Genomic DNA, 21,931 nt, shown 5'->3' on the forward strand with positions numbered 1-21,931 from the left:
CCTCCACTCTCAACCTCTCTGTCCAGACATGTGTGCAGAGAGACCCTGCCAGCATTTCTAGATCCTTAGAATTCCCTTTAGGGATATTCCTTTTGGCCTTCTGAGAATTTCTGGCTCGTTAAAATTTTATATGCCAAGGCTTTTCTTCTCAGGGAGAGACTGGGTATACTATAGATGAAAAGATGCAGGTAGATAAAAGTAATTACTTAAACACATATGGGGCAAGACTTACAGGTTTGGAGGCCCAGATTAAGATGCAGAGGAGCACGTGAGGTTGATGATTATATTTCGGGGAGAGTTAATTGATGGAAGGTGAAGGCAGACAAAGAACCGCTGCTTACTGCCTTCTTGAATCCCAATCAGGAATTATGATTAAAGTCGTGGCGAGACAACAGAGGGCTGATGAATTGGTATCTTTTTTTTTTTCTTTTTTGCCGTCATTCACACTTGATTGACTTCAACCTTTCAAGTGCAAAAGTCTCTCTTTTCCATTATTATTCATAGCCATCTGAGTTTTTCTAATTAAAGTGTATGAAAACAATTACTGATCCGTCGTACTGAGTCTGTTAGAGGGGATGTCTGCCTTACTGTAATGCTTATAAAAAGCCCACAGTTTTCTATAATGATGTGCAGCTGAGGTGTTAGATAATTTTATTCTTTTTTACTCTGTAGGGCTTTTTTTTAATTTCTCATGATTCATTTTTCATAATTCTGAAAGATCCCAGGAAAGAACTGATCCTGCAGCTACACTGAGAAAGGAGGGGTGGGGGTGTCTTTTTTCCTTTCCCTTTCTCTCCCTCTTGCCCCCAACCTTGTGCTCCCCCCCTCAGCTGAGGACTATAAATTAATCGGTGACCTTTCACTTCTTGGACTCCCGCTGGACTCCCCAACCACATTGGTCAGAAACGCTTTCTATTAAAAGGAAAATAGATGGAATGGGTTTGGCAATCTCCACTCCATTCCTAACAATTCATCAACAGCAAGCCTTCACCAGCTGCCAAAGAGCTTTGTGTAAAGGTGCAGATGTCTGCGAGAACAGGAATTCTGTCACACGTGTTCACGTGCCATGCACCTGCTCTTTGTAAACACAGGCTTTCTTAGAACTCCTCTTCGTAGTGCCTGTTGCTTAATTTTTGCACCTACTGGCACCTGGGTTGCCAAAATTACTCAAACACCCTTAAATGTGTTGACATATTACCTTTTTGGTGTTGATGGGGACAGTTGTCTGGGTTTCCTCAAGCAGTTGAGCACATCACTGATGATCCTAGTAACATCTCAGCAGCTGTTGTGAGCAAGGCCAAGATCTTAATTATTTAAAATATTTAATTTTGAACAGTAATCTAGAGGTTCCAATCATTGCAACAGCCAAGTGAAGACATTATGATATTTGTATTGCTGATGGAGAACTAACACCTCCAGGTGGGGCCAGGCACCGTGTAGAAAGGTTAGTGGTGACTGTAGTATCTGTTAGTGTCACCTCAAGGTCAGGTCATTTCTCAGGCTGTCATCAAACAGGAGACGATTTCTAATTCATTTAGGAATATCATCATCAACCACCTTCCCACCCTATAGCAGACAAATGGATATTACTACTTTTCAAACAAAGAACCTTTTATCTTTACATTGGACATTGAGGGATGTTTATCACATGAACATGGAGCAAATCGTAAGTTGTTTGGACAAGCTTCTGGCCAGATGGCAGGGAAGCCTAGGGAAATGTCTGAGGATCTGACCTAAAATTATAGTTTGTTAGATCCAGGCTAATTCTGGAATTGCTCTATTAGGAAACAATGGTCATGGTCAAAGTGGGGAGCTACCCTGTTGTAGAATGCTGTGGGGAGCACACTCTGTAGGTAGCATCCCTCTGATGCTGTATACTTTGGGCAAAGACTCCAGAAGAAATCCTGACTTAAGTCATAAGAAATGATCATTTGCACTTGATCTCAGCTTGTAAAGGGTTACAAAATGTTTCCTGGAAAATCTGCCAATGTGTCTGCATGTCCTTAGCCTTCCTTTGTTCTCTTCTCTTCTTCTTACCCTTTCCTTTGCTCTTATTCCCCTCCTCTTCTTGCCTGAATACATTTTGAAAACAGTACTACAATGCTCCCTCTGCTTCAAGATTACAGTGTACTTTACTAGGTATGATTTAATTAGGGCCCTTATTATGTTTTCAGCAGCTTAAGGTGGGCCTTTCAACTTATCTACCTAATTGGTTGCACAAGAAGTTTCACAGCCCATGACAAAACATTGTCAGTGATCAAAGTCAAAATTCTGCATAAAGGAAAAATATTAATAATAAGATTATTCTTCAAGTGTGCACTGCTAATTATGTCCAGAATGTAACCGTAGAAACACTTTTGACTGATGTGAGCTTTGTCTAATAAACATGAATCTTCAGTGAGCTATGAAAAGTGACACCTCCAGCTTTACACTGGTGAAGGCTAATTTTGCTTATTAACTAATTTTTACACATTTCCCTGTTTTGTCTCTTTCCTCTCCATTTGACTCTCCTCCTTTCTCTGCCTCTTACTCCTCAGGTGACCACCCCTGAGATGGTGATGCCCAGTAGCATGTTTCTCCCAGCGGCTGTTCCAGACCGAGACGGGAGCTCCAACGTGGAGGAGGCAGGAAAGCAACCTGGTCAGTGCAATTATTCTTGACCCCTGCAAATGGAAACAAAATGAAATGTTAGGCCAACATTTTCATAGAGCGACGGTGCCAAGAATCTTCTACAGTACTCCTAAGATTGCTATAACATTAAAAGATGGGGGACACCATTGGCAGCCACTTTATACTCTGGTTCTTGGCATGTATTTGTATACTATTCATGTAGCTTAAAGTGAGAGAAAATCAGGTGATAACCAGTGGGATTTTGGTGGCCACATGTCCCTTTAGGGAGTGAATACCAGAGGCTGAATCAGTAGACCCTTAACTCTCCAGCCTAAGCTGTTCAACACTCCATCTCCGAGGACTTAATTATTAGCTACATGAGGAGCACATGTGTGATTTCAGGGCACTGGGTTAGTTGTCTTCCTAGGAGCGTCCTCCACACTAAGTTCTGAGTCTGCTGGGATCGCCTCAGAACACAGCATGGAGGTGCATTTGGAAAGAACATTGTGCAGTGGTGGTGGTGGTGGTGCCCCAGAGTGGTTCCTACTTTGTTGGATCATTAGACCTCCATTTATGAGGTTCTCCTACACTGTTCACCTCCTGTCAGCAGCTAAGATTTAAGTTGGGATCCTTTGTGATTTTACCATATTAGGCTATGGACAACTAATCTGAAAAGAGGTCAGAATATTTATGGGTGTAATGATCTCATTGTAGGAAAAATTTTACTGTATTTTACTGTATTTTAATAATTTGCCACTTGAATGTTCATTGCTTATTGAATAGGGATGACAAAATTCCTAAAAAACATATTCTAAAATTTCCTAAATAATTTAGTAATGGACAGAAATTCTTATAAATTCCCTTTAACTCAGGACAGTTATTAATTCACATCTTCTACAATACTGATCTATGTAAAAGGTGAACCCACTCTAAAATTGGTAAGCTTCAAACCAGTTCTTGAGAAATTGAGGATTCCGAGTTAGCAATTAAATGTTGTTTACAAGGTATACCTGTGATATGGTACAGGCCTTTTAGGAGTCAAAACTTTTTGTACTTCCTTTTAGTCCTCTCTGTTCATGTGTACTCCGGGGGCGGTGTGGAGAGATTTAGGTTGGGTATTTCCTTCATCATCAGATTCTGTGTTTGTGAGGCCTTGCTAGGTAGACAGTTCTGGGTGCCATCATCCTTGAAACAAAGGCCTCTTTATCATTGGGCTTGATTTTTTTTTCCCCCCCCACAGAAACCTCAGAGGATTCTGGAAAGAACATCTTGCCTTCTGTGAGCACAGAGCACACTGGAGATCTGAAACCCTCTCCTGCTGACCCAGGCTCTGTAAGAGAAGACTCAGGCTTCCTGTGCTGGAAGAAGGGGTGCAATCAGGTTTTCAAAACTTCTGCAGCTCTTCAGACTCACTTCAATGAGGTTCACACCAAGAGGCCTCAGCTACCAGTGTCGGATCGCCATGTGTACAAGTACCGCTGTAATCAGTGCAGCCTGGCTTTCAAGACCGTTGAAAAGCTGCAGCTCCATTCTCAGTACCATGTGATCAGAGCTGCCACCATGTGTTGTCTTTGTCAGCGCAGTTTCCGAACTTTCCAGGCTCTGAAAAAACACCTTGAAACGAGCCACCTGGAGTTGAGTGAGGCTGACATTCAGCAGCTTTATGGTGGCCTTCTAGCCAATGGGGATCTCTTGGCAATGGGAGACCCCTCTCTGGCCGAGGACCACACCATAATCGTTGAGGAAGACAAGGAGGAAGAGAGTGACTTGGAAGAGAAACAGAGCCCAACGGGCAGTGATTCTGGGTCAGTACAAGAAGACTCGGGCTCAGAACCGAAGAGAGCTCTGCCTTTCAGAAAAGGCCCCAACTTCACCATGGAGAAATTTCTAGATCCTTCTCGCCCTTACAAGTGTACTGTCTGCAAGGAATCTTTCACTCAAAAGAACATCTTACTAGTGCACTATAATTCTGTCTCCCACCTACATAAGTTAAAGAGAGCCCTTCAAGAATCAGCAACTGGTCAGCCAGAACCCACCAGCAGCCCAGACAACAAACCTTTTAAGTGTAACACTTGTAATGTGGCCTACAGCCAGAGCTCCACTTTGGAGATCCACATGAGGTCTGTGTTGCATCAAACCAAGGCCCGGGCAGCCAAGCTGGAGGCTGCAAGTGGCAGTAGCAATGGGACTGGGAACAGCAGCAGTGTCTCCTTGAGCTCCTCCACCCCAAGTCCTGTGAGCACCAGTGGCAGTAACACCTTTACCACGACCAACCCAAGCAGTGCTGGCATCGCTCCAAGCTCCAGCTTACTTAGCCAAGTGCCCACTGAAAGTGTAGGGATGCAGCCTCTGGGGAATCCCATCGGTGCCAACATCGCTTCCCCTTCAGAGCCCAAGGAGGCCAATCGGAAGAAACTGGCAGATATGATTGCATCGAGGCAGCAGCAGCAACAGCAGCAGCAGCAGCAGCAGCAGCAGCAGCAACAAGCACAGACACTGGCCCAGGCCCAAGCTCAAGTTCAAGCTCACTTGCAACAAGAGCTGCAGCAGCAGGCTGCCCTGATCCAGTCTCAGCTGTTTAACCCCACCCTCCTTCCTCATTTCCCCATGACCACCGAGACCCTGCTGCAGCTGCAGCAGCAGCAGCATCTGCTCTTCCCCTTCTACATCCCCAGCACTGAGTTCCAGCTCAGCCCTGAGGTGAGCTTGCCGGTGACCAGTGGGGCGCTGACACTGACTGGGACCGGCCCAGGACTGCTGGAAGATCTGAAGGCTCAGGTTCAGATCCCACAGCAGAGCCACCAGCAGGTCCTGCAGCAGCAGCAAAGCCAGCTTTCTCTGTCCCAGAGTCATTCTGCCCTCCTACAGCCAAGCCAGCACCCTGAAAAGAAAAATAAATTGATCATCAAAGAAAAGGAAAAAGAGAGCCAGAGGGAGAGGGATGGTGCTGAAGGGGGAGAAGGCAACGCAGGACCAAAGGAGTCTGTGCCAGACGCCTTGAAGGCCAAAGACAAGAAAGAGTTGGCACCAGGGAGCAGTTCTGAGCCTCCCATGCTTCCTCCACGCATCGCCTCAGACGCCAGAGGGAATGCCACCAAGGCCTTGCTGGAGAACTTTGGCTTTGAGCTGGTCATTCAGTACAACGAGAACAAGCAGAAGGTGCAGAAGAAGAACGGGAAGACTGAGCAGGGAGAGAATCTGGAAAAGCTCGAGTGTGACTCCTGTGGCAAGTTATTTTCCAACATCCTGATTTTAAAGAGTCATCAAGAACATGTTCATCAAAATTACTTTCCCTTTAAGCAGCTGGAGAGGTTTGCCAAACAGTACAGAGAACACTACGATAAACTGTACCCCCTGAGGCCCCAAACCCCAGAGCCACCGCCGCCTCCCCCTCCCCCTCCTCCACCCCCACTCCCTGCAGCTCCCCCTCAGCCGGCTTCCACGCCAGCCATCCCTGTGTCGGCACCACCCATCACCTCACCTACAATTGCCCCAGCCCAGCCGTCTGTTCCGCTCACCCAGCTCTCCATGCCCATGGAGCTGCCCATCTTCTCGCCACTGATGATGCAGACGATGCCACTACAGACCTTGCCAGCCCAGCTGCCCCCTCAGCTCGGACCCGTAGAGCCTCTGCCTGCGGACCTGGCCCAGCTCTACCAGCATCAACTCAACCCAAGCCTGCTCCAGCAACAGAACAAGAGGCCTCGCACCAGGATCACGGATGACCAGCTCCGAGTCCTGCGGCAGTATTTTGACATTAACAATTCCCCCAGTGAAGAGCAGATCAAAGAGATGGCTGACAAGTCCGGGTTGCCCCAGAAAGTGATCAAGCACTGGTTCAGAAACACCCTCTTCAAAGAGCGGCAGCGTAATAAGGACTCTCCTTACAACTTCAGCAATCCTCCTATCACTAGCCTGGAGGAGCTCAAGATTGACTCCCGGCCCCCTTCGCCGGAACCTCAGAAGCAGGAGTACTGGGGAAGCAAGAGGTCTTCAAGAACGCGGTTCACTGACTACCAGCTGAGGGTTCTACAGGACTTCTTCGATGCCAATGCTTACCCAAAGGACGATGAATTTGAGCAACTCTCTAATTTACTGAACCTCCCAACCCGAGTCATAGTGGTGTGGTTTCAAAATGCCAGACAGAAGGCCAGGAAAAATTATGAGAATCAGGGAGAGGGCAAAGATGGAGAGCGGCGTGAGCTAACGAATGACAGGTATATTCGAACAAGCAACTTGAACTACCAGTGCAAAAAATGTAGCCTGGTGTTTCAGCGCATCTTTGATCTCATCAAGCACCAGAAGAAGCTGTGTTACAAAGATGAGGATGAGGAGGGGCAGGATGACAGCCAAAATGAGGATTCTATGGATGCCATGGAAATCCTGACCCCCACCAGCTCCTCCTGCAGCACCCCGATGCCCTCCCAGGCTTACAGCGCCCCAGCACCATCAGCCAATACAGCTTCCTCTGCTTTCCTGCAGCTTACAGCAGAGGCTGATGAACTGGCCACCTTCAGCTCAAAAACAGAGGTGAATGATGAGAAACCAAAGCCGTCTGAGCCTCCCAGTGCACAGCCAAACCAAACCCAAGACAAACAAGGACAACCAAAGGCGGAGCTGCAGCAGCAAGACCAGCCTGAGCAGAAGACAAATGCAGCCCAGCCAAAGCTCCCACAGCTGGCTTCCCCCCCTTCCTTACCACAGCCTCCCCCACAGGCACCCCCTCCTCAGTGCCCCTTACCCCAATCAAGCCCCAGTCCTTCTCAGCTCTCCCACCTGCCCCTCAAGCCCCTCCACACGTCAACCCCTCAACAGTTGGCAAACCTACCTCCTCAGCTAATTCCCTACCAGTGTGACCAGTGTAAGTTGGCGTTCCCATCATTTGAGCACTGGCAGGAGCATCAGCAGCTTCACTTCCTGAGTGCACAGAACCAGTTCATCCACCCTCAGTTTTTAGACAGGTCACTGGATATGCCTTTCATGCTGTTTGACCCTAGTAACCCGCTCCTGGCGAGCCAGCTGCTCTCTGGGGCCATACCTCAGATTCCAGCCAGCTCGGCCACTTCTCCTTCAACTCCAACCTCCACGATGAACACGCTGAAGAGGAAGCTGGAGGAAAAGGCCAGTGCAAGCCCTGGTGAAAACGACAGCGGGCCAGGAGGAGAAGAACCTCAGAGAGACAAGCGTTTGAGGACAACCATTACACCGGAACAGCTGGAAATTCTCTACCAAAAGTATCTATTGGACTCCAATCCAACTCGAAAGATGTTGGATCACATTGCGCATGAGGTAGGCTTGAAGAAACGTGTGGTACAAGTCTGGTTTCAGAACACACGTGCCCGGGAAAGGAAAGGACAATTCCGGGCTGTGGGCCCAGCCCAGGCCCACAGGAGATGCCCCTTTTGCAGAGCCCTCTTCAAAGCCAAGACTGCCCTCGAGGCTCATATCCGGTCCCGTCACTGGCATGAAGCCAAGAGAGCTGGCTACAACCTGACTCTGTCTGCAATGCTCTTAGACTGTGACGGGGGACTCCAGATGAAAGGGGATATTTTTGATGGAACTAGCTTTTCCCACCTCCCCTCAAGTAGCGGTGATGGCCAAGGTGTTCCCCTCTCACCTGTGAGTAAAACCATGGAGTTGTCTCCCAGAACTCTTCTTAGCCCTTCTTCCATCAAGGTGGAAGGGATTGAAGATTTTGAAAGCCCCTCCATGTCTGCAGTTAATCTAAACTTTGACCAAACTAAGCTGGATAATGACGACTGTTCCTCTGTCAACACGGCAATCACAGACACCACTACTGGAGATGAGGGCAACGCAGATAATGACAGTGCGACGGGAATAGCAACTGAAACCAAATCCTCTTCTGCGCCCAATGATGGGTTGACCAAAGCAGCCATGATGGCAATGTCGGAGTATGAAGATCGGTTGTCATCAGGTCTGGTCAGCCCAGCCCCGAGCTTTTACAGCAAGGAATATGACAATGAAGGTACAGTGGACTACAGTGAAACCTCAAGCCTTGCAGACCCCTGCTCCCCAAGTCCTGGTGCAAGTGGGTCAGCAGGCAAATCTGGAGACAGTGGGGATCGGCCCGGGCAGAAACGTTTTCGCACTCAAATGACCAATCTGCAGCTGAAGGTCCTCAAGTCATGCTTTAATGACTACAGGACACCCACCATGCTAGAGTGTGAGGTCCTAGGCAATGACATTGGACTGCCAAAGAGAGTTGTTCAGGTCTGGTTCCAGAATGCCCGGGCAAAAGAAAAGAAGTCTAAGTTAAGCATGGCCAAGCATTTTGGTATAAACCAAACAAGTTACGAGGGACCCAAAACAGAGTGCACTTTGTGTGGCATCAAGTACAGCGCTCGGCTGTCTGTACGTGACCATATCTTTTCCCAACAGCATATCTCCAAAGTTAAAGACACCATTGGAAGCCAGTTGGACAAGGAGAAAGAATATTTTGACCCAGCCACTGTACGTCAGTTGATGGCTCAGCAAGAGCTGGACCGGATTAAAAAGGCCAATGAGGTCCTCGGACTGGCAGCTCAGCAGCAAGGGATGTTTGACAACGCCCCTCTTCAGGCTCTTAACCTTCCTACGGCATATCCGGCACTCCAGGGCATTCCTCCCGTGTTGCTCCCTGGCCTCAACAGCCCCTCCTTGCCGGGCTTTACTCCATCCAACACAGGTGGGTTCTGTTCTAGGTGACTGTCAGCACTAAGTAGCTGCCCAGTGAGCACTTTATTCTGCGGCTACCACCCACACCGTCTGAGTGCTGGGCCGATAGGAAACATGAACAAAACTTCAGTTTTGTCCCTTTGAGTCTCCCTATCTAGGCATACATGGTTCTTTGGCTTCCCAGTTCAGGGATGGAACCTCATGGTTGGATCGGTCTCCCCTGAAACCGTTCTTGTGCCGTGTGTTCAATAGCACAACCAGGGTGTGAGCTATAGGGAAGAACTTTTGAGAGTCCTGGCGTATTAGATCCTGGGGTATTTTTCAAGAAAGAAGCTTCTATCATAGACTCTTCCATTCAGTGCTTGTGGAAATCCTGAGCTCTTCTAGATATTTGTTGAAAATACAAGATATTTGAATATTTAGCTATTTCTGGATCGTTCCCTATAGAAAACTGGTTCAAGAGAATTTAAAACAACAACTGTTTGCCCTTACCTGTGGTCCCTGCCCCCCTTTTTAGAGAGCTACTCCGGCAGGAGAACTGCTATCAGGTGTCCCCTTACTATTGGGATTCTCTTCTAACCAGAAAAACAGTGGCTATGTTAGTATGTTAGTACTCAAATGTGCCGACAAGGAATCTTATATTGAGCAGTGTGGTTTTGAATTTTGACATACTTGTATTAGTACCCCAGACAAACAAAAAATGTTAATGGTCATTTGTTAGGGGTGTTCAATCACTCATCATTTACTTTTGCCTCTCTCTCTTTCTTCCCTTCCTCCCCTATTCAGGGTCATATACTCGGTACTCTTTATTATTTTTCCACTTACTGGGGAGTTTCACAGTTCTTCCTGTGTACCTCTGTTTCTCTGTCCTCACCCATCTCCTCTGGACCCACTTGTCTTTCCTCGTCTTCCACCCCTACAATCCTGTGACACTTAGGCACAAGTCAGCACGTTCAGCCCAGGGCCTGCATTGACCAGTGTACATTCAGCAAAGGAGAGCCCTCCAAAGTGTCTCCTTGCCTTAAAAACATGTCCCTGTTTCCAGGGGTTGAGGCAGCCCTGCTACTTCACAGAGCAGTCCTAGTTGAATTAAATCCAAGTTTTACAATTTTGGCAGTGTTTTACAGAACATGAGGCTACCTTATTCCTGGTCCCAGTTTCTTGTCCAAAGAGAAGAAAACAAAGAAAAGCATTAAGATATAGAAGTCGTTGCTTATATGTGTTGGCAAGTTAATGTCACAGAATGATGCTCAAGCCAGCTAAACATAAGCCAAGAAACAAGCTATGGAAAGTGGCCAGACACTGAATTACCCTTGCAGCCCAGGATCTTGGCAGAGGGGCTTGGGAAGGCCCAACATTTCATAACAATGTGAAAAAAAATTAGAATCAGAATGTCTGATCTATTCCCCTTGTTTTACAGATGAGAAAACTGAGGCCCAGAGAGGTCAAGACCATTCAGCAAGCTAGAGTAGGAGCCAGAGCTCCCACCCAGGCCTCCGGGCTCCCAGTGCTATGTGCTCCTTCCACAACACCCACTATAAGCCAGTCAGTCAACAGGTATATGTCTAGTGCTACTCAGGTTCTGACCACTTAAGAGTGGACTCAAGATAGAAAGATATGCCCTTTATTATTGAAAGCAGTCAGGCGTACCCTGGTAATTATCTTCAGACTGTACCGAAGCTCACAGGAGCACTGGATCTGGAATGGAAGAGAAGAAACTTGTATTTAATATGTCAGGCCCAGTGGTAAGCTCTTTCCATGTGACCATGTAAATCCCTACAACAATTTACTGCAGAAAGCTAAGGACCCATGCAGTCACCAAATGTGCCCAAGATCACATGGCAGAAGTATGTTAGTCATAACCCATTTGGTATCAGTCTGACTCCAGAGGTGCATGCCTAGGTCTCAGGGAGATGAAGTACTTTGTTTGATTTTGATTTTACAGATGAAAAAAACCAAAGCTACAGAGTTATCGTGAGAATATATTGAGCTACTGTATTTAATGTGGCTAGCTAGTGCAGAGCTTGGCAAATAGCACGAGTTCAGTAAACACTTCTTAAAATTTTGAATCTCTAATGTAGCCTGTCAGTTCAAGATATAGAAAGTCAGTTCAAAGTCTTCCGACCTGGATCTCTCTCCTTAAAGCCTGAAGTCACAGAGATGCTGAAATCTCTAGACATTCCTTCCTTGCCATTATGGTTCAGCATCTTTTGTATGAGTTTAACCAATGAGCCTTGGCTGAGTTTTTCTGACTCAGACTTATCTTCTCCTCTGGTTTCAGCTCCCTGTGTGCCTGGAGGAAATTGGATGTTTTAATCTCAGTGGTCCCTTTCTGCTGTTTTGGAAGAGTACATTCATGATGCTATATAATGCCAAGGGAAGCATCCTCCTTGGCTATCTAAACATTAATGGATGTTTTCCTGGGATTGGCAACTTGAGACACCTTGTTCTCGTCATGAAATTTGAGTTTTTTTAAATGCAGTGTAATAGCTCAGTAAATACTGCTCCACTGTAGCCTGAAGTCTACATTGTCTTCACCCACATCTGGGCTTCAGAGTTTTTATTCTCACAAGGAGTTTCACATTATGGAACCCCCTACCACAGCTTTCTGGCAGAATGTGGTCCAAATAAGTAGTGAGGGGCCATAGGATCAGTACTAGTACTGTATGTCATTCAAACAAGGGCAGGAGGAGAAAATGTTCATTTCTCTGGGAGACTCCAGAATCCTATTCCCAGATGGTTACATTTTTCCACAGATTTGTTAAAGCAGATCAGCTGCGCCAAGGCATTGGAAGTTTTCCCTCAGTGGGTTGTTTTTGTTTCTTCCCATTCCCCTCCTCTCTCTGCCCTCTTCACGTGTCCATTTGGCTGCAACAGTGGAAGTCACCGTATATAGCCTGTTGTTTGTTCACATGGTCTTGGGGCTTGGCAAGGTTTCTTGCTTTCCTTCGCTTTCTTCTCCTGTTGCCTCTCTCCTCCAGACAACTCCTAGTGAGACCTTGGCTGTAGTAGTTCTGTGAAGCTTTGATGAAGGCCTTCCATCCCAGCTGGAAACAGCTATTTTGGGGGCCTCCATACTAATTGCTTTGGGCAGAATGAATGGTAGCTGGAAGCTGAGCAAAGAAGATATGAACTAGTGGGGTGGGTGTGACACATTGGGCAGGAAGGTGTTTGGCTGTAAGGGAAAGTATGGGAGCTGACCCAGGGCTGGGTCTGGATTAGACTACAGGGCTCCCCAACCCTGAGCCTAATCGACACCTCTGTTGAAAACATCAGTTTTGAGAGGATCCTTCAAGTTTAAGCGATGAGACCTCAGACTTGGTGCTGGTGACACACATCAAACACCTTGAGCTTCAGCCTCAGCACCCAGACTGACATACGATTTCTCTGTCTTCATTCTTTTCAGCTTTAACGTCTCCAAAACCGAACTTGATGGGTCTGCCCAGCACAACAGTTCCTTCCCCTGGCCTCCCCACATCTGGATTACCAAATAAACCATCCTCAGCATCGCTGAGCTCCCCAACCCCAGCACAAGCCACCATGGCGATGGCCCCTCAGCAACCCCCCCAAACCCAGCAGCAGCAGCCACAGGTGCAGCCGCCGCCAGCAGCCCAGCCGCCACCTGCGCCACAGCTCCCACCACAGCAGCAGCAGCAGCAACGCAAGGACAAAGACAGTGAGAAGGTAAAGGAGAAGGAAAAGGCACACAAAGGGAAAGGGGAAGCCTTGCCTGTCCCCAAGAAGGAGAAAGGAGACGCCGCCACAGCGGCCGCAGCCACGATCTCAGCCCCACTGCCCACCATGGAGTACGCGGTGGACCCTGCACAGCTGCAGGCCCTGCAGGCAGCCTTGACTTCGGACCCCACAGCGTTGCTCACGAGCCAGTTCCTTCCTTACTTTGTACCAGGCTTCTCTCCTTATTATGCCCCCCAGATCCCCGGCGCCCTGCAGAGCGGGTACCTACAGCCTATGTATGGCATGGAAGGCCTGTTCCCCTACAGCCCTGCGCTGTCCCAGGCCTTGATGGGGCTGTCCCCGGGCTCCCTACTGCAGCAGTACCAGCAATACCAGCAGAGTCTGCAGGAGGCCATCCAGCAGCAGCAGCAGCAGCAGCAGCAGCAGCAGCAGCAGCAGCGGCAGATACAGCAGCAGCAGCAGCAGCAAAAAGTGCAGCAGCAGCAGCAGCAGCAGCCCAAAGCAAGCCAAACCCCAGTCCCCCCTGGGGCTGCTTCCCCAGACAAAGACCCTGCCAAAGAATCCCCCAAACCAGAAGAGCAGAAAAACGCACCCCGTGAGGTGTCCCCCCTCCTGCCGAAACCCCCTGAAGAGCCAGAAGCAGAAAGCAAAAGTGCGGACTCCCTCTCCGATCCCTTCATTGTTCCAAAGGTGCAGTACAAGTTGGTCTGCCGCAAGTGCCAGGCGGGCTTCGGTGACGAGGAGGCGGCGAGGAGCCACCTGAAGTCCCTCTGCTTCTTCGGCCAGTCTGTGGTGAACCTGCAAGAGATGGTGCTTCACGTGCCCACGGGCGGCGGCGGCGGCGGCGGCTCGTACCACTGCCTGGCGTGCGAGAGCGCGCTCTGTGGGGAGGAAGCTCTGAGTCAACATCTCGAGTCGGCCTTGCACAAACACAGAACAATCACGAGAGCAGCAAGAAACGCCAAAGAGCACCCTAGTTTATTACCTCACTCTGCCTGCTTCCCCGATCCTAGCACCGCATCTACCTCGCAGTCTGCCGCTCACTCAAACGACAGCCCCCCTCCCCCGTCGGCCGCCGCCCCCTCCGCGCCCTCCGCTTCCCCCCACGCCTCCAGGAAGTCTTGGCCGCAAGTGGTCTCCCGGGCTTCGGCCGCGAAGCCCCCTTCTTTTCCTCCTCTCTCCTCATCTTCAACGGTTACCTCAAGTTCATGCAGCACCTCAGGGGTTCAGCCCTCGATGCCAACAGACGACTATTCGGAGGAGTCTGACACGGATCTCAGCCAAAAGTCCGACGGACCGGCGAGCCCGTTGGAGGGTCCCAAAGACCCCAGCTGCCCCAAGGACAGTGGTCTGACCAGTGTAGGAACGGACACCTTCAGATTGTAAGCTTTGAAGATGAACAATACAAACAAATGAGTTTAAATAAAAAAATGAATAACAAACCAATTTCAAAAACAGACTAACTGCAATTCCAAAGCTTCTAACCAAAAAAAGAAAAAAAAAGGAAAAAAAAGGAAAAAAAAAGAAAAAGCGTGGGTTGTTTTCCCATATACCTATCTATGCCGGTGATTTTACATTCTTGTCTTTTTTCTTTTAATATATTAAAAACAAAACAAAACCTACCCCTAAACCCTGTTACATTGTGTCCTTTTGAAGGTACTATTGGTCTGGGAGACAGAAGTCCACAGGGCCTCCCTCATGTCTTCGGAGCTTCAACCCCTTGTATAGTCGCCCCTTTTCCATAACCGCCCCACGTTGATAGCACAGAGGAGCCCGGCATGCACTGTATGGGAAAGCAGTCCACCTTGTTCCAGTTTAAATTTCTTGCTATCTTAGCATTCAGATACCAATGGCTTGCTAAAAGAAAAAAAAGAAATGTAATGTCTTTTTATTCTCAGGTCAATCGCTCACACTTTGTTCTGTTTTCAGAATCATTGTTTTAAATTTTTTTTGGTTTTTGTTTTTGTTTTTGTTCCAGAAAAAAAAAATTGTTTCTTAATTTAAAAACGGGCAGAAAGTATTTGAGAAAAGCAATGTGAACTGCTTTAGCTTTCTGGGGATTTTAAGGATAGCTTTTCTGCTGAAGCCAATTTCAAGGTGAAAAGTTAAGCACTCCCACTTTCAGAAAAGAAAAAAAAAAAAAAACCCACACACAAAGAGTGTTGAGGACTTGTAGCTTAAAAAAAAATAAGTTTTAAAAACTGACTTTCTGTATTTATGATAGATATGACCATTTTTGGTGTTGAGTAGATTGTTGCATTGGAAATGAACTGAAGCAGTATGGTAGATTTAAAAGGAAAAAAAACCTTTTGTGTACATTTAGCTTTTTGTATGGTCCAACTGACAGCTCCTCATTTGATGTTGTCTTGTTCATTCCTAGCAGATAGATTGCAATCCGTTGATTCGCCTAAACTCCCCGCCCCCACTTTGTCCCTTAATTCCACTTCTCTTTCTCCTCCCACCTCCCATCCTATAATCTCCCACTTAAGGTAGCTGCCTTCATTTCTTAAGAGGGTAGCTGCAGAATTATTTTATAAAACTAAAGAAAGAATTTCAAAGGGTTCTAGGGGTCATTAGGATCCTCACAGATTATTTTTGGTTGAGGAGTTGAAACTTTTTAAAAGCATATAATTCTAGTTACCTATGTCTGTTAGCCTTGTGCATTTATGTTTAACGTATCCTTCCTTTGGCTTTTCTTTTCACCCCTTTTTTACCTCCTTGTTTGGTAGATGCTTCAAATATTCTTTTCCTAAGCCAAAACATTTGTTTCGATTTGTGTAATTGGACTGTGTGCTTTTCTTTTCTAAAAAAAGGTTTTGGTTAGGGGTTTGGTTTTTGTTTTGTTTTCTTTCCTCTCTCAGAAAAAAAAAAAAAAATTTCATGCTTTAAATAAAATCCAAAGACACACCCTTTCACTGCTGATGCAGAAAAAAGGGAAAGGGTTCTTGTTACTTGAGAATTTGTTTCTGATTTAAACAAACAAGACTTAGTTTAATAAAAGAAAGAGGAAAACAAAAGATTCCCAGGTTGTTACGTGCTTCTTCTGTAAGCAGAGAGGCAGCTGTTAATGACAATTCCATATACCAAAAGACACATTTTTTACTTCAAAGTTTTGTCCTTGTGTTAGGCAGTCTAAGCGGCGAGTGATCCAGAGCGCAGCCAACAAAGAAGCAGATAGCAATGTACCGAGAGCAAAAAAAGAACGAGGCACTTGTGTTTATGTTAATATCCGTATTCCTGTAACACACAACACATCACACCATACACCCTTTCTCATCTAAAAGAAAAATGGTCTGAACTTTGAAAGGAAAACTTTGTGCTGCTATATTGTAGATTTTGGAGACAAATAGATGCTTTGCTGTTTCACTTTCATAGCCAAACATCAACAGAAACAATCTCCCCTTGCCCAGAATGTGTGAAATCCTTCTCCCCTTCGTTCTCTTCCTTACACTTCAAAAGGGAACTTTGAAGACTGTGAATGCAGGTTCCATTGGTCACCTTTCGGGCTTCTTTCCCCACTGCTGAAGCCACTCATCAACTTTGCAAAAGACTGGAGCATTCCAAGATCTGAAAATGGATTTCTTTTTTTTTTCTCTTTTCTCTTTTCTTTTTTAGCCGGGCCTATTTTATTTTTATGAATTTGTTTTTAGTTTAATGAAAGAATAGATCCTGAACTGTTGTATATATTTCTAACTAGGCTGATGCACAGTGCAAATTCCTTTTTTAATTTTTTTAAGTAGAAATACTAAAGAATACCTTCTAACTATTCATACCAGTATCCAGTTGTAGCATAAGGTGTCGAAAACAAGTACGCAAAACCTTTGCTGTTTTAACTGTTTTCTTTTAACAAGAAGTCTTGTATTTCTCCCTGTGTTTGAGATGAACATTTTTAAATTTTAAAGTTGTACAGTTTTTTGTTTCCATTATTTTATCTTGTTTGTAACTCTATGAAATATATATATATATTTTTGCCATTTAACTGTTGTATGTTACTCTGTGTCTGTATCATATAGAAAAAAATTGTTTTTGGTTCTCTCTGTGATACCAATTAACAATTTAACACTAGCTTTAACTGTCAAATTCTGCTAGGTCTTTTCTGTAAACTTTTTTAAAAAAACGATATTGCTTGGTAATAGTGCAATTCCTATCCCTTTCCTGTCCCCCTCAATTTTAAGTTCATTTCCTTGTAATGTTGCCCAATGGTTTTTTCCTTCTCTCTCTCTTTTTGAGCTACTATGCCATCCTTCCTCTGTGAAACAGAGTGACTGTCAGTGTTTTGTTGCGCCATGCCTTGACCTGTGGGTGTATTTGGCAACAGCAAGGTGATTGATTGGGTACATTGCCTAAGCATGCTTCCACCGACCAGTGTTCCTCAGAAGGCTTATGGGGTTGTTTCAGCCTAGAGTTGGTTGCACACTTAATGCTTTCCTCTGCAACTCTACTGCCCACATATAGGTTCATTCAAAAAAAGAAAAAATAATAATCAGCATTAACCCAGAAGTAGCAAAGCAGTCAGTGATGGTGAAAATTAGAGGTCAGACATGAGCTTACGTTGTTTGTGGGCTAACGTCCACCCTGGCTGTGACCGGTATCATTTACAAAGCATGAGTTCACTACAACGCTCAACTGTTTAGACTGGTCTCCTCCTGTCTGCCATATAGTAGGGAGCTGAATAGGATATCTCAACTCACTTTTTAAATTAATTCTTCATGTCCATTCACACTTCATGTTTTGATTGGTGGTTTTTTGTTTGTTGGTTTGTTTTTTCCAAATACTCCACAGTGTGGGTTGGTGATAGACATCATTCAGTCTCATAGCACCACTGACCCACAGGGTGGGAGTTATTTCATCCATCGTTCCTCCATCCTTTCAAAAAGAAACTTAAGGAAACACATGGAAAAGTTTAATCTAGGAAGTTTTCTTTCTTTTTTTAATTAAAAGCTATTTAAAGAGCTGAATGTGGCCAAAGTTTTACAGGATTGAAAGCAAAGTAAGACAGACAGCATGTGTTTAACCCTGAGTTTATCAGGCATGGCAGGAAGTTGCAGGAGAGAGAGGCAGTGACCCAAGCCAGTGCACTTGATGTTCATGGACATATATTTTTTTTTAATAATAAATTAAATTAAAACATTTTAAATAGAAGCATAAATTGAGTTGGTTGGTTGTTGGCGCTGAGATACTGCCCACTGTGAAACAAAGCTTTGACTAGTTGTTTTGTTTGTTTACTTTCTTTGGGGGGAGGGGGGCAAGTTTGGGTAGGAAAGAAAGCATAAATGAACGTGACCCTGAGGTGAAGAGGTATATGAACAGCCTTTGCAATGTACAAAAAAACAAAAAACAAACAAACAAAAAAATACAAAAAAAAAAAATAGAGCAAGTGAAACCAAAAATGATGTTCTTGGTGTTTTTCTATAATGTAGTCTTGTTAGCTTTTTTGTTACTGTAACAATGCTGATCTCGAACTGCACCAAAATACATGGAGACTAACAGAACCACATGGAACTTTCAAACTGAAAAAAAATTTGTCACAAAAACTTTGTTGTCATAGTTAAGTTGATTGTAGATGGTAATTGAATATACTCCTTTGAAAATATTTCATCAAGTATGTTTCCTGCTCATTGTGATACATTAAAAAAATATGAGCAAAAGTTCTTGTCTCTGTCAGCAGATTTTGTGTGTGTGCGTGTGTGAGAAAGAAAGAGGCTGATGACTGACGAAGTGTAAATTTGAACAGTATCTTGAGGTTGGGTGTGCAAGGATACTTATTCTAAGGTGCATAAGCTCTTGGGAAATGGGGCCTTGTATTTCTCATTTTCTGGCACTCATTCAAGTATCAGGTTTTGACCATGATGCTGACTTGCTTATTTCATTGAGAAGAGTAAAGCCTGGCAGCTTGGATAATATTTGGCCCCAGAGAGCCCTAATAGCACTCACACTTTTAATTCAAGAATGTTAGACGCTTGACACAACCATGAGGAAAAATTTTGCTGATGCCCAGAAGAGAAGTAAGTTCAACATCCCTGAAATGGAAAATGGATCCAGTGTTTATGACAGGAGGATATAAAAGGTAAGTTGAATTAAATGGATTATTGACTACATTTACCTTTCCTAGAAAAGGACTTTCCTAACTCCCTGTTAGAGCAGAATTTGAGGTAAGAACAGTCTGTAAAATAATAGCATTAGTGATTCCTACATACAAGAGAATACTCAGTCCTCTTATGCCTGAAAATCATTAGTAAGGAGTACGAGATCAGGCCCGAAGGCCTTCCATTCACCTCTAACTTAGAACCACAGCTGAAAATAATTCATAAAACTTGTGCAGCTGGACCTGAGGGTCCTTGCCAGGCCTGCAGCATCTGCCCTGGGCCAACGGGGCTTTTCCTTACCTCTGGAGTTGAGCTATGAAACTTCTGTTGGTCAAAAAGCCATTGTCAACCAACCCTTTTCTTACTTCCTACAGCAGACATTCAAGAAGCAGTGGTCCTATTAACGCAAAATCTCAGACAATTCTACAGCTGGCACAGGTGTCACTAAGTGCTCAGAACAAAGTAGCCTGTTCCCTTGCCAGTGCTGCACTCCTCATGCCAAACAAGTAGTGTCACGGCCCCTAATGAACCCGCGATCCCTCCCCAGGCACTGCACCTTTCTTTGGGGTGTTTCTGTGGAAGCAGATGGTTCCGATCTCGGTATCTTTCCTTGGCACCCAGTTATATCACTGATCTTTCTCCTGACCACACAAAAAGGTACAGTAATGAAAATTGTTCAGACCCAACAACACGTCTGCCTTTCTAAGCTATAATTATTTTAGGATCTGGCAGAATCACACCGAAACATTTTAAACGGAACTAGTTTTGCAGAGGTTTTGCCACCTCAGCTCTTTGAAGGAAGGTGACTAAAATTCAAATTCTTTTAAAAGATACAACTTTTTAAGACGAAAATAAGGCAGAACCTTAGTTAAGTCCTTTATATCAGAAAATCTCTAACCACCTAAATTACACAGAAAAGGTTGAGTAAGGGACTCTTTCTGTTACTGGAAAAGGTTTTTTTTTTTTAAGGGAAGAATTCTCCCAGTCTGGCTTCAAGATCATGCTCATGTGGATATTAATCTCCTTAGAATTAAATAGTGTTTCCTCCCCCTGGAAACTAAAATAGCAACATCTTAAAGCAGCTCATGTGTGTTAGGTAGCTGCTTCTAATTTTGCTTTAAAGAAATGTCCGCAGTGCCTAGCTCCTGTTACAGACTAATGATCTTCCAAATATCATTTTTAACAAGCTCAAATTTTAAGTTACAAGAACACAAGCAGTTTAAGAGTCAAGTTGAAGGAGGAGAAGTTTACACCTGCTCCTCTGCAGCCTTAATTACAGCAGGACAGATGTGCATGCTCACTTTGTCCATGACTTCTGGGGTGAAGCAGCCAGGGCCATAGAAAAACGTGCAAAGACATTAGTGTGCTCAGGTCGAGAACTGTAATCTAAACTAAGACTGAGAGTGAATGAATTGCACATGAAACAAAACAAAGAGAAATAAACCTAAAGGAACGCTGCAAGAAAATCTTTCCATTCCAAAACACAGTAAGAGGTCTTAAAAAATACTATTATTCTAGTAACTTGCAAAATGAACCTCTAGAAGAGGCTTGGTAACAGGTGAGTAAAAGCTCAGCCCAGAGAGAAGGGCTGAGTAGTGTTTCCACGATAGCCTCTACGTACAAGGACTCATGAGGCTTTCTGGGGCTACGGCTGTGAACTTTCTCCTTTCTAAATCAGAAACGGTGGTGGTATTGGAAATAAGGTTGCTGATATCAGAGAGCAAGTTAAGCCTATGAAGGATGACTGGGGGACCATTTTTCCTTTTCTCTGAGGATAATAACATGTAAATGCAACTTTGGCATATTGCCTGTAGATAGAACCATATAACAAATCAAACACAGACACTATATTCTAAGTTTGTCATGGAATAGTTTTCAAAGTCTGATTTGTATTCAGTTGAATTTGTTTCTTTCAATATTGTAAAGATGTTGCTCCACTGTTGTCTCATTTGAATAGTTTCCAGTAAGAAATCAGCTGTTACCTTTATTTTTAATGTACTTTTTCTCTAGTTGCTTTTTAAGATTTTTTTCTTTATCACTCGTTTTATCACATTGTGTTTTGATTGTGACACGCCCTGGAGTAGTTTTGTCTTTTGTGCTTCAAGTTTATTGAGCATCAGCCATTATTTCTTCAAAAATGTTTTTTCTGTCCCTTCACCACCACCCCAACCTCCTACCTCTGGCACCCAAGTTATATATGCCTTAGGACATCTGAAGTTAACCTGTAGCTTACCGGTGCTCTGGGTATGTGTGTGCCTGTGTGTGTGTCTTGTGGTGGTGGGAGTGTTACTCTTTTTTCTGTGTGCTTCAGTTTTGATAGTTTCCAATGCTGTGTCTTCAATTCCACTAATCTTTTCTAATATGACATTAATCCTATACAGTGTATTTTACATCTCAGACACTACAGTTTACATCTCCAAGAGTTTGATTTGGGTCTTTCTTTCATACCTTCCATGTCTCTATTTAATTTTGAACATACAGAATATAGTTATAATGACTGCTTTATTGTTATCCTTTGCTAGCATCTACATAAGTTTTGAGTTGGTTTTGGTTGATTGATTATTCTCCTCATCATAAGTTGTGTTTTCCTGGATTTTTGCATGTCTGGTAATCTTTTATTGGATACCAGTCATTGTGAATTATACCTTGTTGGGCAATGGATATTATTATACTCCTATAAATTTCCAGTTTGTTCTGGGATGCAATTAAGTTACTGAAAACAGTTTGATTTCTTCAGGTCTTATTTTTGAGTTTGTTGGGCAGGACCAGAACACTGCTTAGCGGAGGCCTAATTATTCCCCGCTACTGAAGAAGGATCCTTCCTAGAACTCTACTCAAATGTCCCACAAATTGTTCCCACCATT

General features: G+C 44.8%; 1 protein-coding gene across 1 annotated transcript in view; it reads left to right on the forward strand.

The window, feature by feature from the left end:
• ZFHX3 (zinc finger homeobox 3) overlaps positions 1 to 17,883 on the forward strand; it is a 160,699-nt gene extending 142,816 nt beyond the window's left edge. The window contains exons 7-9 of the mRNA XM_090261391.1: positions 2,538 to 2,640; positions 3,851 to 9,295; positions 12,692 to 17,883. Coding sequence (XP_090117517.1) covers positions 2,538 to 2,640; positions 3,851 to 9,295; positions 12,692 to 14,367 — 7,224 coding nt within the window. The 3' untranslated portion in view covers positions 14,368 to 17,883. The remainder of the gene's footprint in view (positions 1 to 2,537; positions 2,641 to 3,850; positions 9,296 to 12,691) is intronic.
• The last annotated feature ends 4,048 nt before the right edge of the window (positions 17,884 to 21,931 follow it).

Source organism: Furipterus horrens, unplaced genomic scaffold, assembly GCF_987537825.1.
Source record: "Furipterus horrens unplaced genomic scaffold, mFurHor1.1.pri manual_scaffold_13, whole genome shotgun sequence".
Lineage (NCBI taxonomy): Eukaryota > Metazoa > Chordata > Mammalia > Chiroptera > Furipteridae > Furipterus > Furipterus horrens.